General features: G+C 43.5%; 1 protein-coding gene across 1 annotated transcript; it reads left to right on the top strand.

Annotated features, from left to right (window-relative positions):
- The first annotated feature begins 858 nt into the window (after positions 1-858).
- LOC123749450 (medium-chain specific acyl-CoA dehydrogenase, mitochondrial-like) lies at positions 859-22,005 on the top strand. Its single transcript, XM_045731553.2, has 3 exons — positions 859-1,010; positions 20,228-20,336; positions 21,863-22,005. Exons 1-3 carry the CDS (start codon positions 993-995, stop codon positions 22,003-22,005), a joined length of 270 nt encoding a protein of 89 aa, XP_045587509.1. The 5' UTR covers positions 859-992.
- Positions 22,006-23,263: the final 1,258 nt, after the last annotated feature.

Genomic DNA, 23,263 nt, shown 5'->3' on the forward strand with positions numbered 1-23,263 from the left:
TGATTTAATACTTTATCATTATAATGATTATTCATCATAATTATTCTTTAATACTTTATTGTTATGCATTAGTCACTAATTATTTATCATTCACCCTAATTAGCTATTTGATTCATTAAAAATAATTGCTTATCATTATACTATTTGTTATTATTATTATATTATTTATTATTATTATATAATAATTTATTATTTATTAATAATTTATTATTTTTCTTATTAATTTATTATTTATTAATTTATTATTTACTATTATAAAATAAACAAGTCCCCAATCTAAGCTCGTTTTCTTCCAACCGCAGAAAAATTTTGTTGACACAGTTTACATTTGGTCAGGTCTACATCAGCAGATAATGAGAATTCCCAGATACTTGTAACCGAGTCTAAGCCGAACAGTAGTAACATCTAGAAGTCTGCTGATTTTATTGGATGAACCATAGATGTGTGGCTCCTCTTGCTTGATATGACGATAGATGGAATTACTGGTGTCGATTTCACTTTGCCTCAGATCTACAAGATTTTTTTTTTTTTTTTTTTATGCGTCTACATGCGTACAAGATTTAGTTGAAGTTCTTGGTGTACTATTACTCTCAGACTGCTTGCTCATTGACAATTTAAGGTTACACTGAACCTCTCCTTTAAAGGCAGATTCTTTGTATGATTCTCTAGAGATTTGTTGAATAGCAGTTATGGGTGGAGCAATGGCATGGGAGGCTTATCAGCTATTTACAGCTGCTGTCATCTATTAATTTCTCACAATGAATAGCTGTTGTGCATAACAACATAAAAAGACACCATTATTCCGGAGCAGGTGTCGAGGAGGGGCCCACTTCCCTGCCATGCAGCTGAGGAGTAATTAAATTATCTGGCGATGGGCCAATCTCCTTCATTAAGGCCTACACACTCAAGCCTTCACCTCTGAATCCGGATTAGCCCAGTCCGGTAGCTGTTCTTGATCTTAACAACAACAACAACGGAATATTTGGGTGAAGATGGCGGGCCTTCGTCAGGTAACACCAGCTTTCCCCACGATTTTAGGATTAATCTGTGGTCTTCGGCTAGTGTATGGTAATGACTGTAAGGTGGTATGAACTGTTAAGTGGACGCTAATGACTGTATACCGGTGTGAGCTGGTAAAGGTACATGAACCCCAGTGTTAAGAATAACCGGCCCATCGGGGTCTACAAGAAAGTACATTGGGTTGTGAGAGTAATAATAATAATACAAATTTATTCACAAGAAGGTACAATGGGTTGGTGAGATTACATAAGGCTGGTATTTGTACATTATCGCAAAGCCACTAACACGTATAGCGTTTCAGGCAGGTCCTTAAGCTGACATATCAGGTAAGATAAAAAGATATATTGCTGTAAGGTTTTATATCAACAAATGACAACAATATAAGTTGACAGAAGTGATTACATTGGTAAGGATATATATGTCTTAAATACTAATATTGGGGAACTGGGTAGTACAAGATACTGCCATCATCTTAAATCATGGTTGTTATGTTGAATGCATATTTTAATACAATGTACTTAGAAATAATCCTCAAAATATGCTACAATGTAACTGTCGATAATCCTCAAATTTTACTAAAATGTACCTACTAATTTACTTAAAGTTTTCTTACTATGTACCTGTTCACTTTTTTCGCTACAGATTACCTACTTAATATAATCTGTTAGATTAAGGACCTGCCCAAAATGCTATGCATGCTAATGGCTTTACAAGAATGTAAAAACATCAATGCTATGTACTCTCATACACCCATTGTACCTTCTTGTGTAAAAATAAATAAATAAATAAATAATTAATGTGAGTTTGAATCACAAGGTAGGAAACTATGATGATAAAATTATTTCTTTTTAGTTTTACTTTTGAATATGGCATGGGGTGGACAATTTTTTTTAATTCATCAGGGAGAGAGTTCCAAAGACTGGGCCCTTTTATTTGCATGGAGTGTTAGCACAGATTTAGTCTAACTCTGGGGATACTAAAGATATATTTATTTCTGGTGTGGTGCTCATAAGTTCTATTATACTTATCAGTGAAAAGTTTCAGATCAAATTAGCATTTAGGAACAAGGTTTTGTACATGTAGATAGCACATAAGAATGTGTGGAGTGAATGTTTGTTTAGCATGTTAAGGGACTTAAACAGAGAGGCTGTATATTGTCTGAAGACAGAGTTTGTTATATTGCTGATAGCAGAGTTTTGTTGAGTGATGATGGGCTTTAGGTAATTTGCAGTGGTTGAACCCCATGCACAGATACCATATGTAAGATAAGGATAGATTAGTGCATAGTATAATGAGAGGAGAGCAGAGTGGGGAGCATAATACCTGATTTTGGAAATTATACCAACCGTTTTTTTTTATACTTTTTTGGCTATTGGTGCAAAATTCTTTTATCTCTCTCCAGAATATCATCAATCTTTCCATTGTGACACATCCAGGCAATTTGTCCAGGAACAGTTCTTATCTCAGTGTTTTCTATATATATATTAATCAATGGGCAATTAAGAACATAATGGGTGAGGGTGTGAGACCTTAACATACCACATAGTTTACCCTTGGTGTCATTATCATTAACACCTATTCCATATTCCCAGTAAATTTGTACCCAAACCTGAGCAGCATGTGCACAGAGTCACTCCAAGCATTTCTCCTTTTACCATAAGTGAAATGGGTGTTTTGACTCACATGTAGTGTTGCATGGTTTCTTGAGGTTATCTTGAGATGATTTCGGGGCTTTAGTGTCCCCGCGGCCCGGTCTTTGACCAGGCCTCCACCCCCAGGAAGCAGCCCGTGACAGCTGACTAACACCCAGGTGCCTATTTTACTGCTAGGTAACAGGGGCATAGGGTGAAAGAAACTCTGCCCATTGTTTCTCGCCGGCGCCCGGGATCGAACCCGGATCCACAGGATCACAAGTCCAGTGTGCTGTCCACTCGGCCGACCGGCTTCCTAGGTCGGCCGACCGGTTTGGCTTCCCTCATACATTATATCTCTCCTCATCACTTCTGCCTGTGCCTGAATATTTCTGATTTTGCTTCTTATTTGTCTCATTGTGAAAACACATTCAATGTCGTGTTGTTTTGATGTGGCATCTTTGGCCAAGTCATCCGCCACCTCGTTGAGCAGTTTTCAAACATGAGATGGAATCCACTCTGTTACATAAGGCATGTACAATAATATATTTTAAATGTCTGTGATTGGCTCCAGTGGTGCATAATAATAGTTTCTTATGCATTTGATATAAATTGTAATGTTATATGAGTACTGATTAGTGTTGGTTGGTTTTAATTTTGCCCTGAAGGATTGTTCATACTGTCACTTGTACTCAGACATTGCTGGGACTTGCTTAACTGTCTCAGGTGAACAGTTAATCAAACCAGAAGATTAACATTTACCAACCCCTAAACTTATGTTATCTTGCGGGTGCAAAGTGGAGGAACCTTTTAAGAACAGTATCGATATTTGATAAATATTGTTTACCTAACTCAAACAATGTGGGGTTTATTATTTTACACATATTTCTAGTGTCTCTTGGATAAGCACAATCTTTTGGGGTAGTGATGTAAACATCACCCAATCAGATTAAACACTGTTGGGTTGGGCCAGTAAATGGATGGATGACTACCTATATATACCATTGGTCTGGGGAACCTTGATAATCCTAACAAGGACTATCCTATCTTATACAATGCTATACCAGTATAATAGATTATTTCTAGATTTGGTTAATAGGCGAGATCTCTTGAGAAGGTTATCTTGAGAAAATTTCGGGGCTTAGTGTCCCCATGGCCTGGTTCTCGACCAGGCTTCCACCCCCAGGAAGCAGCCCATAGCAGCTGTCTTAACTCCCAGGTACCTATTTACTGCTAGGTAACAGGGGCATCAGGGTGAAAGAAGCATTTTACCCATTTGTCTCCGCCTCCACCGGGGATCGAACCCAGAACCTCAGGACTACGAATCCAAAGCGCTGTCCATCCAGCTGTCAGACGAGATAGTTTAACCCTTAAACCGCTAACTGTTAAATAGCAAACATCCCCAGGACGCTCAAGAAAAAAATTGTTCCGAAAAAAAAAAAAATTCTTATGACATTGTTAATTAGCCTTCAGGGAGCAGAAAAATCCAAATAAAAAGTGTCTAGCTCTTGTGGTTTAGCTGTAGTGGCCTAGAGAAGTTGCATAGTTTTAGTTGAGGTGCCGCATAGGAATAACTTTGTTGATTTATTTTCATTGTTTCTCAATTTATTAATTTAGTCTTTTCATGCTAACAGGTTGTATTTGTGTGTCAAAGTTACTGTCTATTATGTAAAACTTTGAAAATATAAGTATGTATGGATATACAAGTAAAGATATAAAGACACCCACATACTTATTCATAAAAATACACGTATAAATATATTTTAAGCCTAAATCTTAAAATTGCATAGAGCTCACATTTTGCCTCGAATATATACATGGTAATCACTCATTTGCTGTTGCTCAAAGTTTAGTGTCTCCTCCATGGCTGCCCTAAACATTCAGATACTGGATGGTGATGTTGCCAAGCAATGGTCATCATTTTCTTACAAAGGCCCTAGAAGGAAAGTGAGGGACTCAGGATTTTTCTTCAAGATGGTGGAAGGTTACTGGTGGTCTGAGGAAGCAGATGTGAGCTCTATGTATGTGTAGGACTATTTTAACTATTTTAAATACTGTATGCAAATCATATATATATATATATGATTTGCGCCGTTTTGTGACAGTTACTCTAATCATATATGTATGATTTGCGCTGTTTAACACTTTAGCGTGCCCCGCCCGCCACCCCTCAACTGTGCGATTTGGGTCCCAGAGTTTCATGGGAGCGCGCGTTAATTCTGAAAAGTGTATACTCTCTTCAACTTTGTCACCTTAATTCTAGTCCTACGAGATTAAATTTGGTATCATTGTGTTCGCAATAGAATTCTCTACAGCACTAAATGCATATAAACTCCAAAAGCCTGGCTAATTACCCGCAGCAAACAGAGAAAGTGCGAACGAGTTACCCAGGAGCGCGCAAAAGCAATAAAATGTGTTCACTCTTTTCACTCTGGTCACCTCAATTTTCGTCCTAGGTCTTTCATTTTGGTATCAATGTGTTAGACATAAAAAAAACCTGGTCACGCTCCACCCGCCGACAAGTTGAAGACGGGCCACTCGTTAACCGCGAGTGAGTGCCCAGACACCTTCCAGCTACACTCCCGATTCCTGCCCACAAATGTTTAGTATTTAGTATTTTAGTATATGTAGTATTATAGTTTAGTATTTTTTGTGTAGTAGTTGTACATCACATAAGCATTGTAGATAGCCATTTGCACAAAATAGATGGTCATTTTCTTCGTCCATTTGTGAGTTTTCCTTATGAAGTGATATTTGATCATTTGGTCAAAGTGATCAACACCTTTCATGTTTGTAATGTAGTCACAGATTGCATTCGGCCTTGTTGACAGTTACCAAACAGTCCCCCAAAAATCGGATAAAAACCTGATTTTTGGCAATTATTTTATTGGATGACGCAATGCTGCGTCATCCCCGAGATTACCGACAGTAAACGGATGATGCCATGCTGTGTCATGCCCGGACTAAAGTGTTAAGGGTTAAACTTCTAAATTAGTAAACAGAATTTGGCAGGTGGGAGTGTTGTTCAAGATGTCAGTGTTTAGCTATGTGTGGCTTTTGGACCAGATGCATCACTTATGGCATATTCAGCTGTAATGATATGTTTTTTGCAAATAGTTCGATGATCTTTTGTCATGTATTCATACTGTATTTAGTGTAGCATAGAATAGCAAAGTACGTTTTTTTCGCTGATCAGTTCCAGTACCATTAATCAAATAAAGGGGTTAAAACCTAATTTTCACAAAGTTTGTAGTGACAGCAGTGTATTGTATTTCAGAAAGTGCAAAAACTGTCTTGTATTTTAAATTCTTTTGAAAATTTGTGGAGTGAATATAATGCTGATGGTTAAAGATTCTGAAGAGTGTTCTTTAAATCAAAAACATAAAACTTATAAAATTTATTGCCCTGAATGAAATGAATTACTTTGAATGAATTAAAACCAATACATGAAACACACTGATTTTAAGCCAACTTTCCTCCGAATCAACTTGGAAACATTGAAACAAAAACAATTGTTAGTAAAGAATTAAATAAACGACTTTATATAACTTGAACACCTATTCTAACAATGATGCAACCATCCTGATTCTATGCTAGAAGCCATTCTAACACTTAGGAATTAGTTGTGTGTATTATTCACTTTCTAACTATTTAACTAAATGAATCTAAAAGAATTGAAATTGCACATCTACTACTATATTAAGATAAAATACTTTAATTTATGGTAAATAAATATTTATTTTATATAGTTAAATATGGTTCAAAGAATTATGCTTAACACTTTGGCGGCCCCAGCCCGCCAGCCCTCAACTAAGCGAAGTGGGTCCCAGTGTTTCACGGGAGCGCGCAGTAGTTCTGAAAAGTGTATACTCTCTTCAACTTTGTCACCTCAGTTCTCGTCCAGGGTTTTTCAATTTGGTATCATTGTGTTCGCAATAGAATTCTCTACACGACTAAAGACATATAAACTCCAAAAGCCCGGCGTACCATCCACAACAAACAGAGAAAGTGAGTGAGCGTGTTACCTGGGAGCGCATAAGAGCGATAAAATGTGTACACTCCTTTCACGTTTGTCACCTCAATTCCCGTCCTAGGTCTTTCATTTTGGTAACATTGTGTTTGCAATAAAATTCCCTACAGGAGTATATGCAAATATAAAGTCCAAAAGCCAGGCGTACCACCCACAGCAAACAGAGAAAGTGACGGAGCATAATCCCAGTGAGCGCTAATAAAATGGTATACCGTTTTCAACTTTGTTACCTCAATTATGGTCCTAGGTCTGGTATCAATGGTATTTGGTATCAATGTATTCGCAATGAAATTCCCTACAAGAGTATATGCATATAATATCCAAAACCGCTGTGCGCCTCTCTCCCGAAGCCGCCGCCAATTTGCCGCCGAAAACGACGCAATGCTGCGTCGTTCCTCGGATCACGTCTACTAAAAAAATGACGCAATGCTGCGTCGTTCCCGGACTAAAGTGTTAACTTTTACTGAGCACGGATGAATAGTATTACTCGAGCCCACTAACTCTCCACCTGGCCACTGTGAGTGGCAGGCGACCCAGTGTGAGGGAGGTAGTGGTGTCATCACCGTGCTCTCCCTAACTGCCCAAGTTTCCCCTCACCTCACTTCTTTAACCACAGTCAAGTTACTTCACTAGACCTGAGTGACTTTACTTCACAAGAGATTCCATAATAATAAAAGCTCACTTGGACCGTGTTCATTTCATTCATTTATTACACGTCTTGTCCATAAAATACTTCCACATTAAACATCAATATAATCCATAACTTGTGAAAATTGATTATATCAATATATTCCACAAAACACAATTTGCCAGAATCCTCACATACTATTGCCTTTACATAAATATTATATATTTAGCTAACAGAACCTTCTAGTCCGTCAAACAGATGAGTAAAAATATATGACTAGATTACAGTATGCTACAAGATGTGTATCTGGAGAGCAATTGGCTGTTACAAGAAGATAACCAAAGGTCAAGGCCTTTGCATGTGAGATAACACTTCAGTGTTCTTAAGTTAGCCATAATGTGAGATTAAACCTACTTCAAGGTGAGAAAGTGACTATGACTTCTATATCACATAGGGTGTGTCACAAGGTGATCACATGATTCTAGGCCAGAAGCTATCTGCGGTTGCCATGCCTTAGAATGTCATGCCAACCCATGACTGAATGAGAACGAGTCAGTTGGAGACCCACGTACCAACAAGTCTTGGATGAAGGATTGGGCGAGACAAGGTCCCAAGAGCTGGGGATGTGTCAGCTCTATTGACTTTATATTTGTGTAAGTACCAGGAGTAATGACAGACTTAATCAGGCAATGAACTTCAACCATTCAGACTTAACATGGATAATGGAGTGGGTACAACAAGGCTAGTAACTACACCTATAATACAATATGGATCCTAGGTTCTAGTCTCCTTACATTTCAAGCTGACCATAAATGATCCAAAGGTACAGGGAAGAACAAACAGAAAGAAAGGCCTGAGAAACTGAGTGTCCTGCTTGGAAGGAAGTGAACGACACGGAAGAAAATGCAGAATAGAACCAGTGAAGAGCAGAGGTGCCATGAGCACAATCAGAGAACACTGTATGAACATCAGAGGTCCACGGTTGTTCAACGTCCTACCAGCGAGCATCAGAAATATTGCCCGAACAACCGTGGACATCTTCAAGAGGAAACTAGATTGTTTTCTTCAAGGAGTGCCGGACCAACGAGGCTGTGATGGGTATGTGGGCCTGCGGGCTGCTCCAATCAACAGCCTGGTGGACCAAACTCTCACAAGTCAAGTCTGGCCTTAGGCCAGGCTTGGGGAGTAGAAGAACTCCCAGAACCCCATCAAGCAGGTAAGCTTTATATACAGTACTCTACACTTGGCCTGATTTTCTGAGCAGTGATACTCTGTTGTTCCCGAAGACTTACAAAACAAAAATAGGATAAAAGCCATTTGCACTGCAGTGTGGTTCCATAAGCTGTTGCATGGATAGGAGGTGGCTATAGTCTAAGAATCTCAGCACATATAGCCCACTAGAAGAAATATTGATAATCTAGAAGGAAACCTTGGAAATGTACTGTACAGTGACAAATGTACAATTTGCCATTCAGAACTTCCAAACTCAGATGTTGTAGCATGACTGCTCAGAAAATCACTTTTAGTAACAAGCAGCAGCTGGTATGTTCAGTAGGGTACACCTTCGGTTGCTCTGACTTGACTATTCTACAACAGTTGGGATATGTGGACAGTAGAATGAAAATATATACTGTACTAAGCATTCAAAATCACTTTTGCAGTTGAAGTAAAAGCTTACATTGTAACCTTCATTCAGAGAGGTGGATTCTTCAAATGTGATTACACAGCACTGTACAGAGAAACCTCGGGTGACGAGCAGCCCCATCTACGAACATTTCAGGTAACGAGCGAGCCACTCGCAGAAAAGTTGTCTCGATTGACAAGCTTCCGCTCGGTTAACGAGAAAACCATGTGGTGCTTTCAAGTATTCGCGCTGGTTCTCGCAATTTCTTGGATGCCTCTGACGACAATGTTGTTGTTTTATCACGCAGGATAAGTATCCCTCTGCATTTAATTTTGCATTTCTTTGCTTTTTTTTGAGGTTTTGTGACTACAACTTGTAACCCACGATGTTGCCAAAGATTGCTAAAAATAGTGTAGTCAAGGGGGTTAGAAAGACACCATTATTGTAGATTTGAAAAAGGAAATCATAGCAAAGCACAAGTGTGGTGCTCGTGTGACTGATCTCGCCAGGGAGGATGGCAGGTCCTCATCAACAATCTGCACCATCTTGAAGAGGAAGGAAGAATTTAAGAAGCTTGATGTGGTTCAAGGAGTTACCAAGGTCACCAAGCAACGTCCAAAAATCCTAGATATTGAAAAGCTACTGGTGGTTTGGATGCATGAAAGGTAGTTACATGGTGATAGTGTGAAAGCTATTAGCTTTGTGCTAAGGCAAAGGTGCTGTATGTGGATCTTGTCAGGAAGACACCAGGTGCGTCTTCTGAACATGAGGAGATATTTAAGGCAAGCCAGGGATGGTTTGAGAAATTTAGTTAGAGAAGTGGTATACACAGTGTTGTGCAAAATGGAGAGGCTACCTGCTCTGATAAAGCTGCTGCTGAGAGATTTGTCTCAGAGTTCTAGGAATTCGTTGCTAGAGAGGAGTTCTTGCCCAACAAGTTTTTAATTGTGACGAGACTGGCCTGTTTTGGAAGAAAATGACGAAGAGGATCTACATCATGCAAGAGGAAAAATCTTTGCCTGGCCACAAGCCGATGAAGGATCGGCTTGTCCTCGTGTTCTGCGCCAATGCGAGTGGTAATTACAAGATCAAGCCACTGCTCGTCCACCACTCAGAAAATCCACGAGTGTTCAAGGCGTATAAAGTGCACAAGACGTGACTGAATGTGATGTGGAGGTCCAATAAGAAATCCTGGGTCACACTAATATTCTTCAGTGACTGGGTCAATGACATTTTTGGCTCCTAAGCGAGGAGTTATCTTGTAGAGAAGCAGTTACCACTCAAGGCCTTGCCTGTGCCTGATAATGCTCCTGTACATCCTCCACAGATGTAAGATGATTTGTTTCCAGAAAATCAGTTCATCACCATGAAGTTTCTTCTTCCCAACACCACTCCACTCCTCCAACCCATGTACCAGAAAATCATTGCCAACTTTAAGAAACTCTACATGAAGGCCTTGTTGGAGAGGTATATTGATGTGATAGAAACTACAGAGCTGACCCTCAAATAATTCTGGAAGGAGCATTTCAATATCCTGGGTGCCTTACGTTTGATTGATAAGGCCTGGGAAGGAGTGACACAGAGGACGCTAAACTCTGCATGGTAAAACCTGTGGCCTGAGGGTATCCCTGAGCGAAACTTCAAAGGTTTCGGGCCTGTACCTGCACCTGTGGACGACCTGGAAGTGCATCTTGAGGATGATATTGTCACTCTGGGGCAAACTTTGGGTCTGGAGTTGAATGCTGCTGATGTGCAGGAGTTAGTGTAGGAGCACAGTGATGAATTAACCACTGAGGAACTCCTGGAACTGCGGAAGGAGTTAAATCAAGAAGAGGTACAAGAGCTCTCATCAGGGGAGGAGGATGTAAAGGAGGATGCTGCCTCTTCCAGTGAGATCAGGGGAAGTGTTAGGAATTATTGAAAAGGTGAACGCATTCTTGGAAAAGCATCACCCTGATAAAGCAGTGACTGCACGGTGTGTGAACATATTTAATGACAATTTGCTGTCTTTTTTAGGGACACCCTAAAATGAAGACAAAAGCAATTGTCAATAGATACGTTCTTTGGAAAGGTAAAGAAAAGACGCGCAAGTGATAGTGAACCATATTGATATTGTCGCAATATTGAAAAAATATTGCGACAGCAAGAAAAATGATAGGATGGATTACGAGAACTTTCAAATCCAGGGATCCCATCACAATGGTTGTACTCTTCAAGTCACTTGTGTTGTCCCGTCTTGAGTACTGCTCAGTACTCGCTTCCCCCTTCAGAGCAGGAGAGATTGCTGAAATAGAGGGAATACAGAGAACATATACGGCACGCATAGACGCAATAAAGCACCTAAATTATTGGGATCGTCTCAAAGCCCTCCAAATGTACTCACTAGAAAGAAGATGAGAGAGATATCAAATAATATACACCTGGAAGATACTGGAGGGCCAAGTACCAAATCTACACAGAAAAATAACAACGTACTGGAGTGAACGATATGGAAGAAAATGTAGAATAGAACCAGTGAAGAGCAGAGGTGCCATAGGCACAATCAGAGAACACTGTATAAACATCAGAGGTCCGCAGTTGTTCAACGTCCTCCCAGCAAGCATAAGAAATATTGCCAGAACAACCGTGGACATCTTCAAGAGGAAACTAGATTTATTCCTCCAAGGAGTGCCGGACCAACCGGGCTGTGGTGGGTATGTGGGCCTGCGGGCCGCTCCAAGCAACAGCCTAGTGGACCAAACTCACAAGTCAAGCCTGGCCTCGTGCCGGGCTTGGGGAGTAGAAGAACTCCCAGAACCCCATCAACCAGGTATCAACCAGGTAACCACAACCCAGTCCCAGTGGGATGAAGTTCACAAGAACAGCGAGCCTGCCTGACTCAAGAGGTGGATTCTCTTTCCCCACTGTAACCCCTCTTCTCCCCACCTCCCCATTGTCTCCCTCAAGCCAGCAATGACTCTTCATAAGGTAAAGTACAGTACAATTGAAAACAGTAAAACAAAACAGTTATAATAATTACATGTAGTACAGTATTTGCCATTTTATAATTACATTATAAAATTTTATATTATGTTTTTTGGGGGTGGAACGGATTAATTTTATTTCCATTATTTTAAATGGGGAAATTCGTTTCGCAAGATGAGCATTTAGCATGACGAGCTCAGTGCCGGAACGGATTAAATTTGTTAACTGAAGTTCCTCTGTATAGTACAGTACTTGTATTCCACTTTTGAACAAAAAATGTCTCAAGTTACTGAGAACCAGCATCTTTACTTTAAAATATGTGTTTTCACTGAACTTGTTTTTGTATTCATATTGCAAATTTAAGGATTTTTCTGGGGGGAGCCCCTTTGGCTCCCTGGAGCTTATCTGGGCTGATATGCTAATGTCAGACTTTGGCATCAGTCATGTGTATGGAGTTCTATGGCCTACCAGGGACCATGAGCCAGAACCTGGCTCCCTCAGAGAGGCAAGGGGAGCAATGGCCTATAGAAACCCCCATGTGGTTGGAAGCATTCTATGTCTGCTAGCGTCTGGGTCAGGCACCCAAAAAGGTAAGCGTCCCTGTTGTGACACTCATACACCAGTATGATCATACTGAGATTGGTGTATGAGTGTGCTCAAACTATACAGTGATATCTTGGTTCATAGCCTCGTATCACGAATATTGTGTTATGATATAATCTTATGTTACCATATATTATTCTTATTTACTGTATTGTCAATGTGTGACATACATTTCCAAGTCTATGTTAATTCTAGTATCAAAGTTGTGTGCCATGTAATTGTGGATATATATTAGATGTCTAGTTATAGCAGTAGCCTAATGTCATGGAGTTTGAAAAACATCCTTGTATGCGTATTGTAATTAATGCTACACCAATGCTATATAGGTAACTTTATGTGGACCATGTTGGAGAATGTATACATTTAGTTTCCAGATATATTATCCATAGGTATACTGAGTAGTTTCCATTTTAGTGTTGTACCTTGCATTGTCCCATTATCATGACATTTAATGAAAATATGGCACTGTGAAATGTTTTCCACTTGGACAATCTTTTGATCTTGTATGCATATGTATAACCGTTGGTCGATGTCGTTGAATCCTCCCAACCCCCAACCCCCACCCCCCCCTCCTCCCTTCTCCCCTTCTGATGTACCGACTTTGCCAGTGTTACCATCTCGTATCCATGCGAATTCTTTGTATACTTATTTTGTATTTCATGTTAATTTCTTTAATGTATTATTATATATCATCATGTAAGGTTGTGCCTTATACTCTTAAGTGGTTGTATATTAAATTAGAAGTTCCTTAGTGAGTTTATGTTGTAAATGAGCTAGAGAGATTTGAAAGTTGAAGGTCAGTTGACTTATTGGAGTTGGTTACAGTGTCGCCTCTCGGCAAGGTTGGCTCAAGGCGCCACTACTCTCTGACCTCTCCAGGCGAGCAAACCTGTTAGCGTTTGGTCTGTGATTTGTGACCTTATTTGGGTAGTATGCCTGCTAGATTTACTCTCATGTAACAGTATGTATTTATATGGATCATTTCTACCGTTGTTCATTATGTATACCAGGTGGTGGAGGTTTTTATATGTCTTTGAGGTAATATTCTGAGGACTTTTAAGTAAGGCGATGGTGCTCTATGTGATTTTGTTACCTCATTCCTCGTGTGTTAATGGTAGTGACACCACCACCCTGTTTTGGTATTAGCAGCATATAGACGGTAGTGTTCCACTGCGCCAGGCAAGTTCCTGGTGTCAGCTAGTGTTAATTGATGCAGTTTCCAGACCTGTATTTGATGTATCATGCCCAGTTGTTAAGAAGCTGGATATAAAGTAATAGTGTGTGATATTAGTAGAATGTTTTATATTAATGTTGTGGATATAGATTAATGCCAGTAAACTGGAATAATTGTTGCTAGCCTTTCACTCCCCTAGAACATTGATATATGTTTGGCCAGGCTATGTATGTTCCAGTGATGTGAAGGTTACTCCCTCTTAACAGTTAAATGGGGAGACCGTGACTCATAAGTGCATACCCCATATTTTATAAATTGGGGGCCATAACAGTCCCAAAACAAACCCTCTATTTTGGTGAAAATTGCTACCACAAGCCGAACAGATGGATGGAACTCGCCTAAAAGAAACGAGCAAACGATCATTATGTCACACGTCGCCGCGCCGCTGTCTGCGCAGCTCTCCCCTCCCCGGGAGGGGGAAGGGGGAGCCCCAGACCTACTGTGCCAGCTATCCACCATCAGTTCTTCGGCTGGTGCTAAAGGCTGAGGTCATGTGCTCCGGCTCCGGTGGTTGTTTCAGCAATGTACCTAGAGTGTGGTGACTGTCTTCTAGGTGGTGCGTGAGCCGGGAGTGATTCTCCAGTACTCGGGCTGCAAGTGCCTGGGTTTCCTTCCCTAGGTGCTCTGTAAGTACTGCCCTTGGGGCTTGGGGCCACCTTCCACAAGTTCCTTGGGTTCTGCCTCTACTAGGCCGGTTACTGCTTGGTTTTCGACCGCCCTTTGTGTGCTTGGGTGTTCTGTCTCCCTTGTTCGCCTTAGAGTAAGGGGCAGTTTTGCACTGGTGGGGCGCAGGGTGCTACGCAGCGTGTTTTCACCAATCATGGCGGCCGGCTCTGTTCGCCTGGGTACGCTGTCCAATTGCGTGGTTTTCTTTTTCTTTTTGTTTATCTGCCTGGTGGAGGGATCTGCCTTCGTTCGTCGCTCTGTGTCTTCTGTGTACTGAGTATTCTTCCTTCTTCAGGTGGTTCCCCCTACTAGGTCCCCGTGAGTGTACACGTCCCGGGGGTTCAGTTCTTAAAAGGTTGTTTGGTAGCTTTGGGCGCCGGTTAGCAGTACCCTGCCTGGGATTACCTGAGCGCGAGTCCTCTTATAGTAAATGCTCGGGACCCTGGGAAACCCCTGAGGGCACGCAGGTCCGATGGATGTGACCCCGGTGTCCCCCCTCACTTCCAGCGAGTTTGAGGGTTGCTCTCACCACTTGTCTCAGGGTGACTCTATCTGTCTTTGCCTCCGTCTGCTGCCTGTGGGGTCAGTGACACCTTTGGCCCAGAGTCCTGCGAGTTTTGTTGTGACTCGGTTACGCAGTCTTATGCTGACTATGCGGGTGCAGGCAGCACAGGCGTTGCACGTTGAGCTTCGTTGGTGGGAACGCTCTCGGTTGTTTGCTCCCCGGAGCCCCGAGGCTGCCCTATTTTGGTTGGTTTTGGGGCTTGGGGGTGTTTGGTGCTTCGGTTTCTTCCACGCCCCCTTGTCTTTCCCCTGTTGTGATCCATTCTGGTCCCCCTTCCTACCTGCATCCGGCTTCTTACCGTCTGTGGGTTCGGGGTGGGGTCGTTGGTTTTGAGACTCGGGCGATCTCGGGTACTTCCCCTTACGGGGTAGTGACGGGGGCATTCGAGCCTGTTCCTCCAGACGTGTTGTAAGAGTCTACCAGTGGGCTCCCTTCTTTATTTTTTTCACAGCTGCCCCGGGTTCGGTTCCTTGTCCCTCGAGTCGGTTGGTTCCGTCCTGTAGGTGGGTGCTCTCCTCCGTTATTCCCCCCCTTTTTCTTGGGATGGGATGTCTTCGTCGTGTTTCTCTCTTCTTGGGGTTCTATGTGACTTTTGGTCTCGGGTACGACCTTGCCTTTATGTGCTTTTGTGCCTTGTGCTTGCTTCTGTGTTCTCAAGGGTTCTGGAAGGTTTTCGCTACTTCCCGTATTATTGTAACGTCTGTCGTCTTTCGGCGTGGCTTCCCTCCAGTCCTTTCTCAGGCTTGTTGGTCCTTTTCTGTGCTTATTCTTGGTTTTCAGTCCTGTCTCGTTCTTTTGTGCAGCAGCGCTGCTCGTTTTCTTTGCATACTCCTCGTCTGGGATGCCGGATTGGGCTACTTGTAGCCCAATTTGATTCCCGATTGCGTTCCTTGTCTTTCTTTCGTAAGCCGGCCATGTTGTTGCTGCTTACTCCTATTTTGGCTCCTGTCCCATGTGATGGGCTGTTTCTTCTCTTTAGCGGTTCATTCGAGTTGCATACTGTTCGGTTACTTTTCTTGTAAAGTAGTCCTAGTTGGCGCCTTCCCACAGATCGGGTTGTGCGATTCAGGCAGCATGTCATTCGCATGCGCCATGGGAGTTTGTTTTGGTCTGGGCAGTGTGCGCAGTGTGGTGTTTTGCTTCCTTTTTTCTCGGGTGCTTCGCCTCTCGCTCTTCTCAATCCTCCGGTCCGTGCTCCGTTGGTCCTGGGGTGTTCTGGATTGCAGCTATGGGGAGGACGCCGGGGTTTTCCCTGTGTAATGGGGGTGTGGGGCGTCTCTTTCGCCTCTACCCTGCTCTCCTGCATGTTCGACTCTGGCCTTCCCTTGGCGGTGCTCCCTGGATCTTCTCGGCAATGTTGTGTCGTGACACGTTCGTGGGTGAATTTCTGCGGTTTGGCGTCTCTTTTGGCCAGTCGCTGGATATGTTTATATTTATATAAATATTTTTATATGAATATGTTTATATGAAATATATACAATGGGGCCTCGACTTACGATGTTAATCCGTTCCCAGAGACGGATCGTAAGTCAAAGCGATTTTTTCCATAAGGAATAAAGGGAATTGAATTAATCCATTCCCCACCCACCAAAATATTAACGTACAAATACATTTTATACTGAATACAATGTTTTTTCTAACTACAGTACAGTACCTAAGTTTATCTTACCTTTATGGAGGGCTCTTGATGGTGTATGGAGGATGGTGATGGAGTTGGGAAGAGGAGAGTTGTTACTGTTTGGAAGGGGAGTCCCCTTCCATTATCACATCAGGCAGTGATGTTTTCTCTGAGGTACTCTCTCTCCTACGTTTTGCCTGAATACCATTAGGACCTGGTTGTGGTTCAGTGCTTGTTTGTCTCACTACAAATTTGTCAAGAGGCATTTGTTTTTCCCTTCGTTTTAACATTTGTCTGTAATGATGCATCACAGTGTCATTGAATAGGTTAAGGCAACAGCCTACTGTAGCTTGATTTGGGTGAATCGTTTCAGCAAAGGTTTGCAATTCTTCCCATGCTGCACACATTTTCTTAATTGTTGAGGAAGAGACATTCTGTACTCTTGTTTCTGCTCTATGGTCATCCTTACATGGGTTTTCATATGTTGAGCCTTACCACTGACTTTCCTGGGACTCGTGGCGTGATATATAATATTTACTTCAATGTTCAAAATGCAAAAAATCACCACAAACGCGGAATTTCTTATAGGCGCGATCGCCACTAAGCGGGTAGCTGTAGTAAACTGAGGCAGGTCAGACCGCGTGACCGGGAACCACGCGTTCCGTCGACCCAAATGTGTATCAACAAATATCGGAAGTCGGCGACACCTTCGGATGTCGAGTTGCATTTTTTTTATGAAATTTACATTGTAACTCGAAATTATCGTAAGTAGGGGCAATCGTAAGTCAAGGTGCCACTGTATGATATATTTTTGGATGAGGTTACAAGAGCATCAGTACTCAAGTGACTGTCCCTATTTTGACCTGTCCAGTCTCACTCATATGCATGTTCGACCCATGCTCGAGTCGCTCAGGGGACCCACTTCATCCATGCTACGAGGTACGATGGTTGAGATGCAGGTTGTGTGCTCAGCTAGTTGTGCATGCGGGGGTTGAACTCTGGCTCTTTGGTCCCGCCTCTCCGCCGTCGGTCACCTGGTGTGCAGGATCCTAGGCCTACTGGGCTCTATCGTATCTACGTTTGACCCTGTCTAGAGTCAGCCGCCACCATTTCTCTACCTTCACTGAGAGAAGTTGCTACATGTTGCATGTTGCTGGTGCACGTGTGCATTGTTAACGTGTACCACAGTGACATGTGGTCCTTGTTCCTGTGTCGGGATGTTGTGCAGTGACATTTTGCTGCAGTTTTATGCCTGGGGTTGCGTGTTGAGGATTGCTTGTGGCATTTTTCGTGGTCTTCTCTGTGGTCCCTCTTTCCTTTCCCGTTTTAGAGTGCCTGGCTTGGCCCTTCTATGTACATTGGTTTCTCTGTCTTCGCCGGGTTGTCCGCCTCTGGTTGTGCTTCCTGGGGTTGAGCTTAGGCTCTTTCGTCCTGCCTCTTCCCTGTTGCTTCCCTGACATCTCCTGGGCTTTGTCATGTCTGCACTTACAGCTGTGGGTGGGGTCAGCCTCCCCACTTCCCTTCCTCGTGCATTCCATTTGTTTACTGCTCTGCCGCTGGAATGTTTCCTTCTTGTGTTCCTTTGGCTTTTTGAGTGCTCCTTCCGCCTGTGTCGCATGGTGCGTCACACTTGTGTGCATTGGTCTGTCTTCGTTGCTCGTATCCCTTGGTTCGGGTGCTGGTCTGTTGGCAACCCTTTGCACCTTCTTCAGTTTGGTTTGTTGGGACAGGGCGTGCAACTTTTTGGGTTGGTCTTGTCCCTATCGTTCCCATTTTGCTGCATGCCTTCTTCGTTCCTCATTGTCTTGCTTCACTCTTGTCCCTGGCTGTTGGGGCTGTTCTTTTGGTCTTTTTCTCGTTCTCTCCTCGCACTGTTGTGTGTTTCGTTTGTGCCTTTGGGCCTTTCTGTTGCCAGGTTTGGGCTCCTGTTTTCCTATCTTGACCTGCCGGTTGGCATTTTCAGGGTCTTGTGGTGTTTCTTCTCTGGAATCTCGCGTTGGACCTGTAGTTTTCGATCCCCTGGCGAGCTATCTCATGTTGGGGAGTTTTTCTGTTTGGCAAACGTTCCATCTCCTTCTTTGCCGGCTTGGGTTTCTGGCTCTACTTCCTCGGTGGTCGTGCTCGAGATCTTCCCGCGGTTCCGCCTCTTCTTGATTGGTTGTGACCCCTTCGGTTCGGGTTTGTTTCTCAAAGGCTTTTTTTCCTGTTGGTATTTGCCTCTTGGGATTGGGTTGGTGAGCTTCTTGCTCACCTCCGGTACAGGGGCTTCTGCGCCTTCGGTCATGGTGATTGGTTTGTTCGGTTGCAGCCGTCTCCCTTTTTCTTGCACGGGATGAGACTGCTGCTTTCCGGAGGGGTCCTTGGTTTGTTGGTGCTTGGTTGGTCGGGCCAAGGGTGCATCGTGTTATGTGTTCGGTTGCGGCCCTCCGCTGTTATTTGCGCGCCACGGCTTCTGTGTCTGGGACGCGCTTTGGGTTGATCCGGTTTCGTTTTTCCATGTTAACGAGTGACGGTCTTCCGGGTTGTCCGCTGTGTTATTGCGGCTAGCCAGCCTGTGTTCCTTCCCCGTGCCCCTGGTATTTGTGGATTCGCTGCTCTTGCTACCATCTTGGCAGCATGTCCTAGCTGACATTCGGGCACAGGGCTTTTGACGGTCATACAGGGGCCTGGCTGCTCGATGTCTTGTCGTTCCCGGGCCCATTCGGGCCTGTGTCACCTTGAGTTGGTGGTTGCAGTCAGTTGTCTTGACTTTGTGTTGGGGAGTGTGTGGCGACCGCCTCCCAGGTACATCCCTCTTTTTTTCTCTGTGGGTAGTTAGCTCCGGGGAGCTGAAGGGGCTTCCCCCATGAAAACCAGCGTTGAATGTAATGAATTGCCATTTTCTGGGTGAGACCCAGAGGCTCGCCGGCATCCCTCCCTCCCTCCGGTCACCGGTTTTTCGCGTTTTTGACATCCAGCCTCAGAACTGATTGTGGATAGCCGGCGCGGGAGGTCTGGGGCTCTGCCATCCCCCTCCCGGAGAGGGGGGAGCTGTGCAGACAGCGGCACGGCAACGTGTGACGTCACGATCATTTGCTCGTTTCTTTTAAGGGAGTTCTATCCATCGGTTCGGCTTGTGGTAGCAATTTTCACCTGAATAGGGGTTTGTTTTGGGATGCTTACCTTTCTGGGTGCCTGACCCAGTCGATGGCAGATATAGAATGCTTCCAACCACTCCGGGGTTTCTGTAGGCCATTGCGCCCCTTGCCTCTTTAATAGGGGGCCAGGTTCTGGCTCGTGATCCCCGGTAGGCCATAGAACTCCATACACATGACTGATGCCAAAGTCTGACATTAGCATATCAGCCTGGATAAGCTCTGGGGAGCCTCTGGGTCTCACCCAGAAAATGGCATTTCTTTATATTCAATGCTGTTTTTTTTTTTTTACTTGCACTTGGCTGTCAGTTTGCTTGTCTGCTCAGGTTTGTTAGATTGATTCTACAAATAACCTATTGTGCAGCAGTGAAAACCTGTTGATTTCTTGATATTCATCCCTGGATTACATTTGTAGATTTCAGAGCTGCTTCATCTTTTGTTTTCATTTGCCAAACAGGTACTGTAATTCCATTTAAAGTTGTTAATGTTTATTTAATTTGACAATTGCAGTTACTGCGAGCTGGACCAGTGGCACGATCATGTGTGCAACTACGAAGTACTGCTTTAGAGCATACTGTTGCAGGAACTGCACCACGTGGCAAGGGTGGCATCTGTTTTGGTAAGAGGAATTTAATTTTCATTTACAAAACAAAATTTACTAAAAATAAGTAAATTTAGTTTTATTCTTTACTAGAGTATATTGATAAACAAAAATATAATTACTAGTACTCTTGTAATGAACCTGTATGTCGAGTACAGTATGGTTGTATTGCATGTTTGTGTTGTGCTCCCTGGAGCTATAGGACTGAGATGCGCTGTATTAGTCTGGGGCTTCAGTCAATGGAGTCCTGCCTACTGGGGACCAGAGCCAGAACCTGGCCCCCCCCTCAGAAAGGTACAGGGAGCAATGGCCTAAAGAGACCCCCTTGTGTTTGGGGGTATTCCTTATCTGCCATCGACTGGGGTTAGGCACCCAGAAAGGTAGGTACAATGGGGCCTCGACTTATGATGCTAATCCGTTCCCAGAGATGGATCGTAAGTCGAAGCGATTTTTCCCATAAGAAATAAAGGGATTTGAATTAATCCATTCCCCACCAATCCTGTTTCCTAGCGTCTCATGGGTTCTCTCAAATTCTCAGACGCCTCCGACGCCAGTGTTGTTGTTATATCGTGCACGACGAGCATTCCTTTGCATTTATTTGTGCTTTTCTTTGTTTTTTTGTGGTTTTGTGACTACAATTTGTAACGCACGATGTCGCCAAAGAAGCTGCTTGCTAAAGATAGTGTTGTCAAGATGAAGAAAGACACAATTACTGTGGATTTAAAGAAGGAAATTATAGCAAAGCATGAGCGTGGTGTCTGTGTGACTGATATCACAAGGGAGTATGGCAGGGCCTCATCAACAATTTGCACCATTAGTAAGGGGATGAGGAGGTAAGGGAGGATGCTGCCTCTTCCAGTGAGATCAGGGAAGTGTTGGGAATGTTTGAAAAGGTGACCGCATTCTTGGAAAAACTGCCATGATAAAGCAGTGACAACCCGGTGTGTGAACATGTTTATGACAATTTGCTGTCTTGTTTTAGGAACATCCTAGAACAAAGACAAAAGCAATTGTCAATAGATACATTCTTTGCAAAAGTAGAGAAAAGAAGAGCCAGTGATAGTGAACCACAACCCGATCCCAGTGGGGAGAAATTCCCAAGAAGGGAGAGCCCGCCTGACTCAGAGGTGGATTCTCCTTCCACACCATAACCCCTCTCCTCCTTCCCACCTCCCCATCGTCTCCCTCAAATCAGCAACGACTCTTCATAAGGTAAAGTAAACATGAAAACAGTACAACAAAATATTTATACTGTAATTACATGTGCAGTATTATATATACAGTACATAAAAAAATGTCATTCAAGTATGGATGTTTTTGGGAGTGGAACGGATTAAATTTATTTCCTTTGTTTTAAATGGGGAAATTTGTTTTTTAAGACAAGTTTTCCACATAACGAGCTCAGTGCCAGAACGGATTAAACTCGTTAATAGAGGTGCTACTGTATATATATATATATATATTATCCAGTATGTGTTCAGTTCTGTATATTATACAGTTAAACTTTTTAATATCTGACAATACATGCACATATTTCATTCAAGATTTATCGGATGAACAAAAGGAGATTCAGCAATTGGCTAGGAAGTTTGCTCGGGAGGAAGTACTTCCAAAAGCAGCTGAACTTGACCGCACCATGGAGTACCCTTGGGAATTAATTAAAAAGGTATGTGAATGTTGTGAATAATTAATGGTTGATCAAGACGTTCTCAAGAAGGATTTATGAAAGTACCATAGAGCTTAACCTTGCTTGAACAGACTGGTTAGGACCAAACCTTTTTTTGTTTCACTGAGGATTCTGAACTACTTAATATTCACCATTTTTCTGGGTGGAGCCCCGTCGGCTCCCTGGAGCTATACAGGCTGATATGCTAATGTCAGACTTTGGCATCAGTCATGTGTGTGGAGTTCTGTGGGCCTACCGGGGACCACGAGCCAGAACCTGGCCCCCCTCAGAGAGGCAAGGGGAGCAATGGGCTATAGAAACCCTTGTGTAGTTGGAAGCATTCTATGTCTGCCATCGACTGGGTTGGGTACCCAGAAAGGGAAGCGTCCCAAAACAAACCCCTATTCTGGTTAAAATTGATACCTAACGTCGAACTAGTGAATAGAACTCCCCAAAAAGAAGTGAGCAAACTAGCATGACGTCACTGCACCGCTGTCTGCGCAATTCCCCCCTCCCTGAGAGGGGGAAGGGAGAGCCCCAGACCCCCACGCCAGCGATCCACACCCCCAGTTCTTCGGCTGATGCTATAGGCACGGGTTGTGTGCTCCGGCTCCAGTGGTCGTTTCAGCACTGTACCTAGAGTGTGGTGTCTGTCTTCTAGGTGGTGTGTGAGCCGGGAGTGAGTCGCCAGTACTCGGGCTGCATGCGCCTAGGGTTTACCTTCCCTAGGTGCCCTGTAAGTACTGCTCTTGGGGCTTGGGGTTACCTTCCACAAGCTCCTTGGGTCCTGCTTTTGCTAGGCCGTTTACTGCTTGGTTTTTGGCCGCCCTTTGTGTGATAGGATGTTCTGTCTCCCTTGTTCACCTTAGGGTAAGGGGCAGTTTGCACTGGTAGGGGCACAGAGTACTGCGCAGCTTGTTTTCACCAATCATAGCAGCTGGCTCTGTTCCGCCTGGGTACGCTGTACTCTTGCAGTTTTTTTTTCTTTTTGTTTGTCTACGTGGTGGGGGGTCTGCCTTTGGTTCTTTCCCCCTTTCTACTGAGTTTTCTGCCTTCTTCCAGTGGTTCCCCCTGCTAGGTCCCCGTGAGTGTTCACGACCCGGGGGTTCAATTCTTAGAAAGTTGTTTGGTAGACATGGGCGCCGGTTAGCAGTACCCTGCCTGGGATTACCTGAGCATGAGTCCTTTTATAGTAAACGCTCAGGACCCTGGGGAAACCCCTAGGTGGAGCGAGGGCCCAATGGAAGTGGCCCCGGAGTCCCCCCTCGCTTTGTTTGAG

The sequence above is a fragment of the Procambarus clarkii genome, chromosome 25 (genome assembly GCF_040958095.1).
Source record: "Procambarus clarkii isolate CNS0578487 chromosome 25, FALCON_Pclarkii_2.0, whole genome shotgun sequence".
NCBI lineage: Eukaryota > Metazoa > Arthropoda > Malacostraca > Decapoda > Cambaridae > Procambarus > Procambarus clarkii.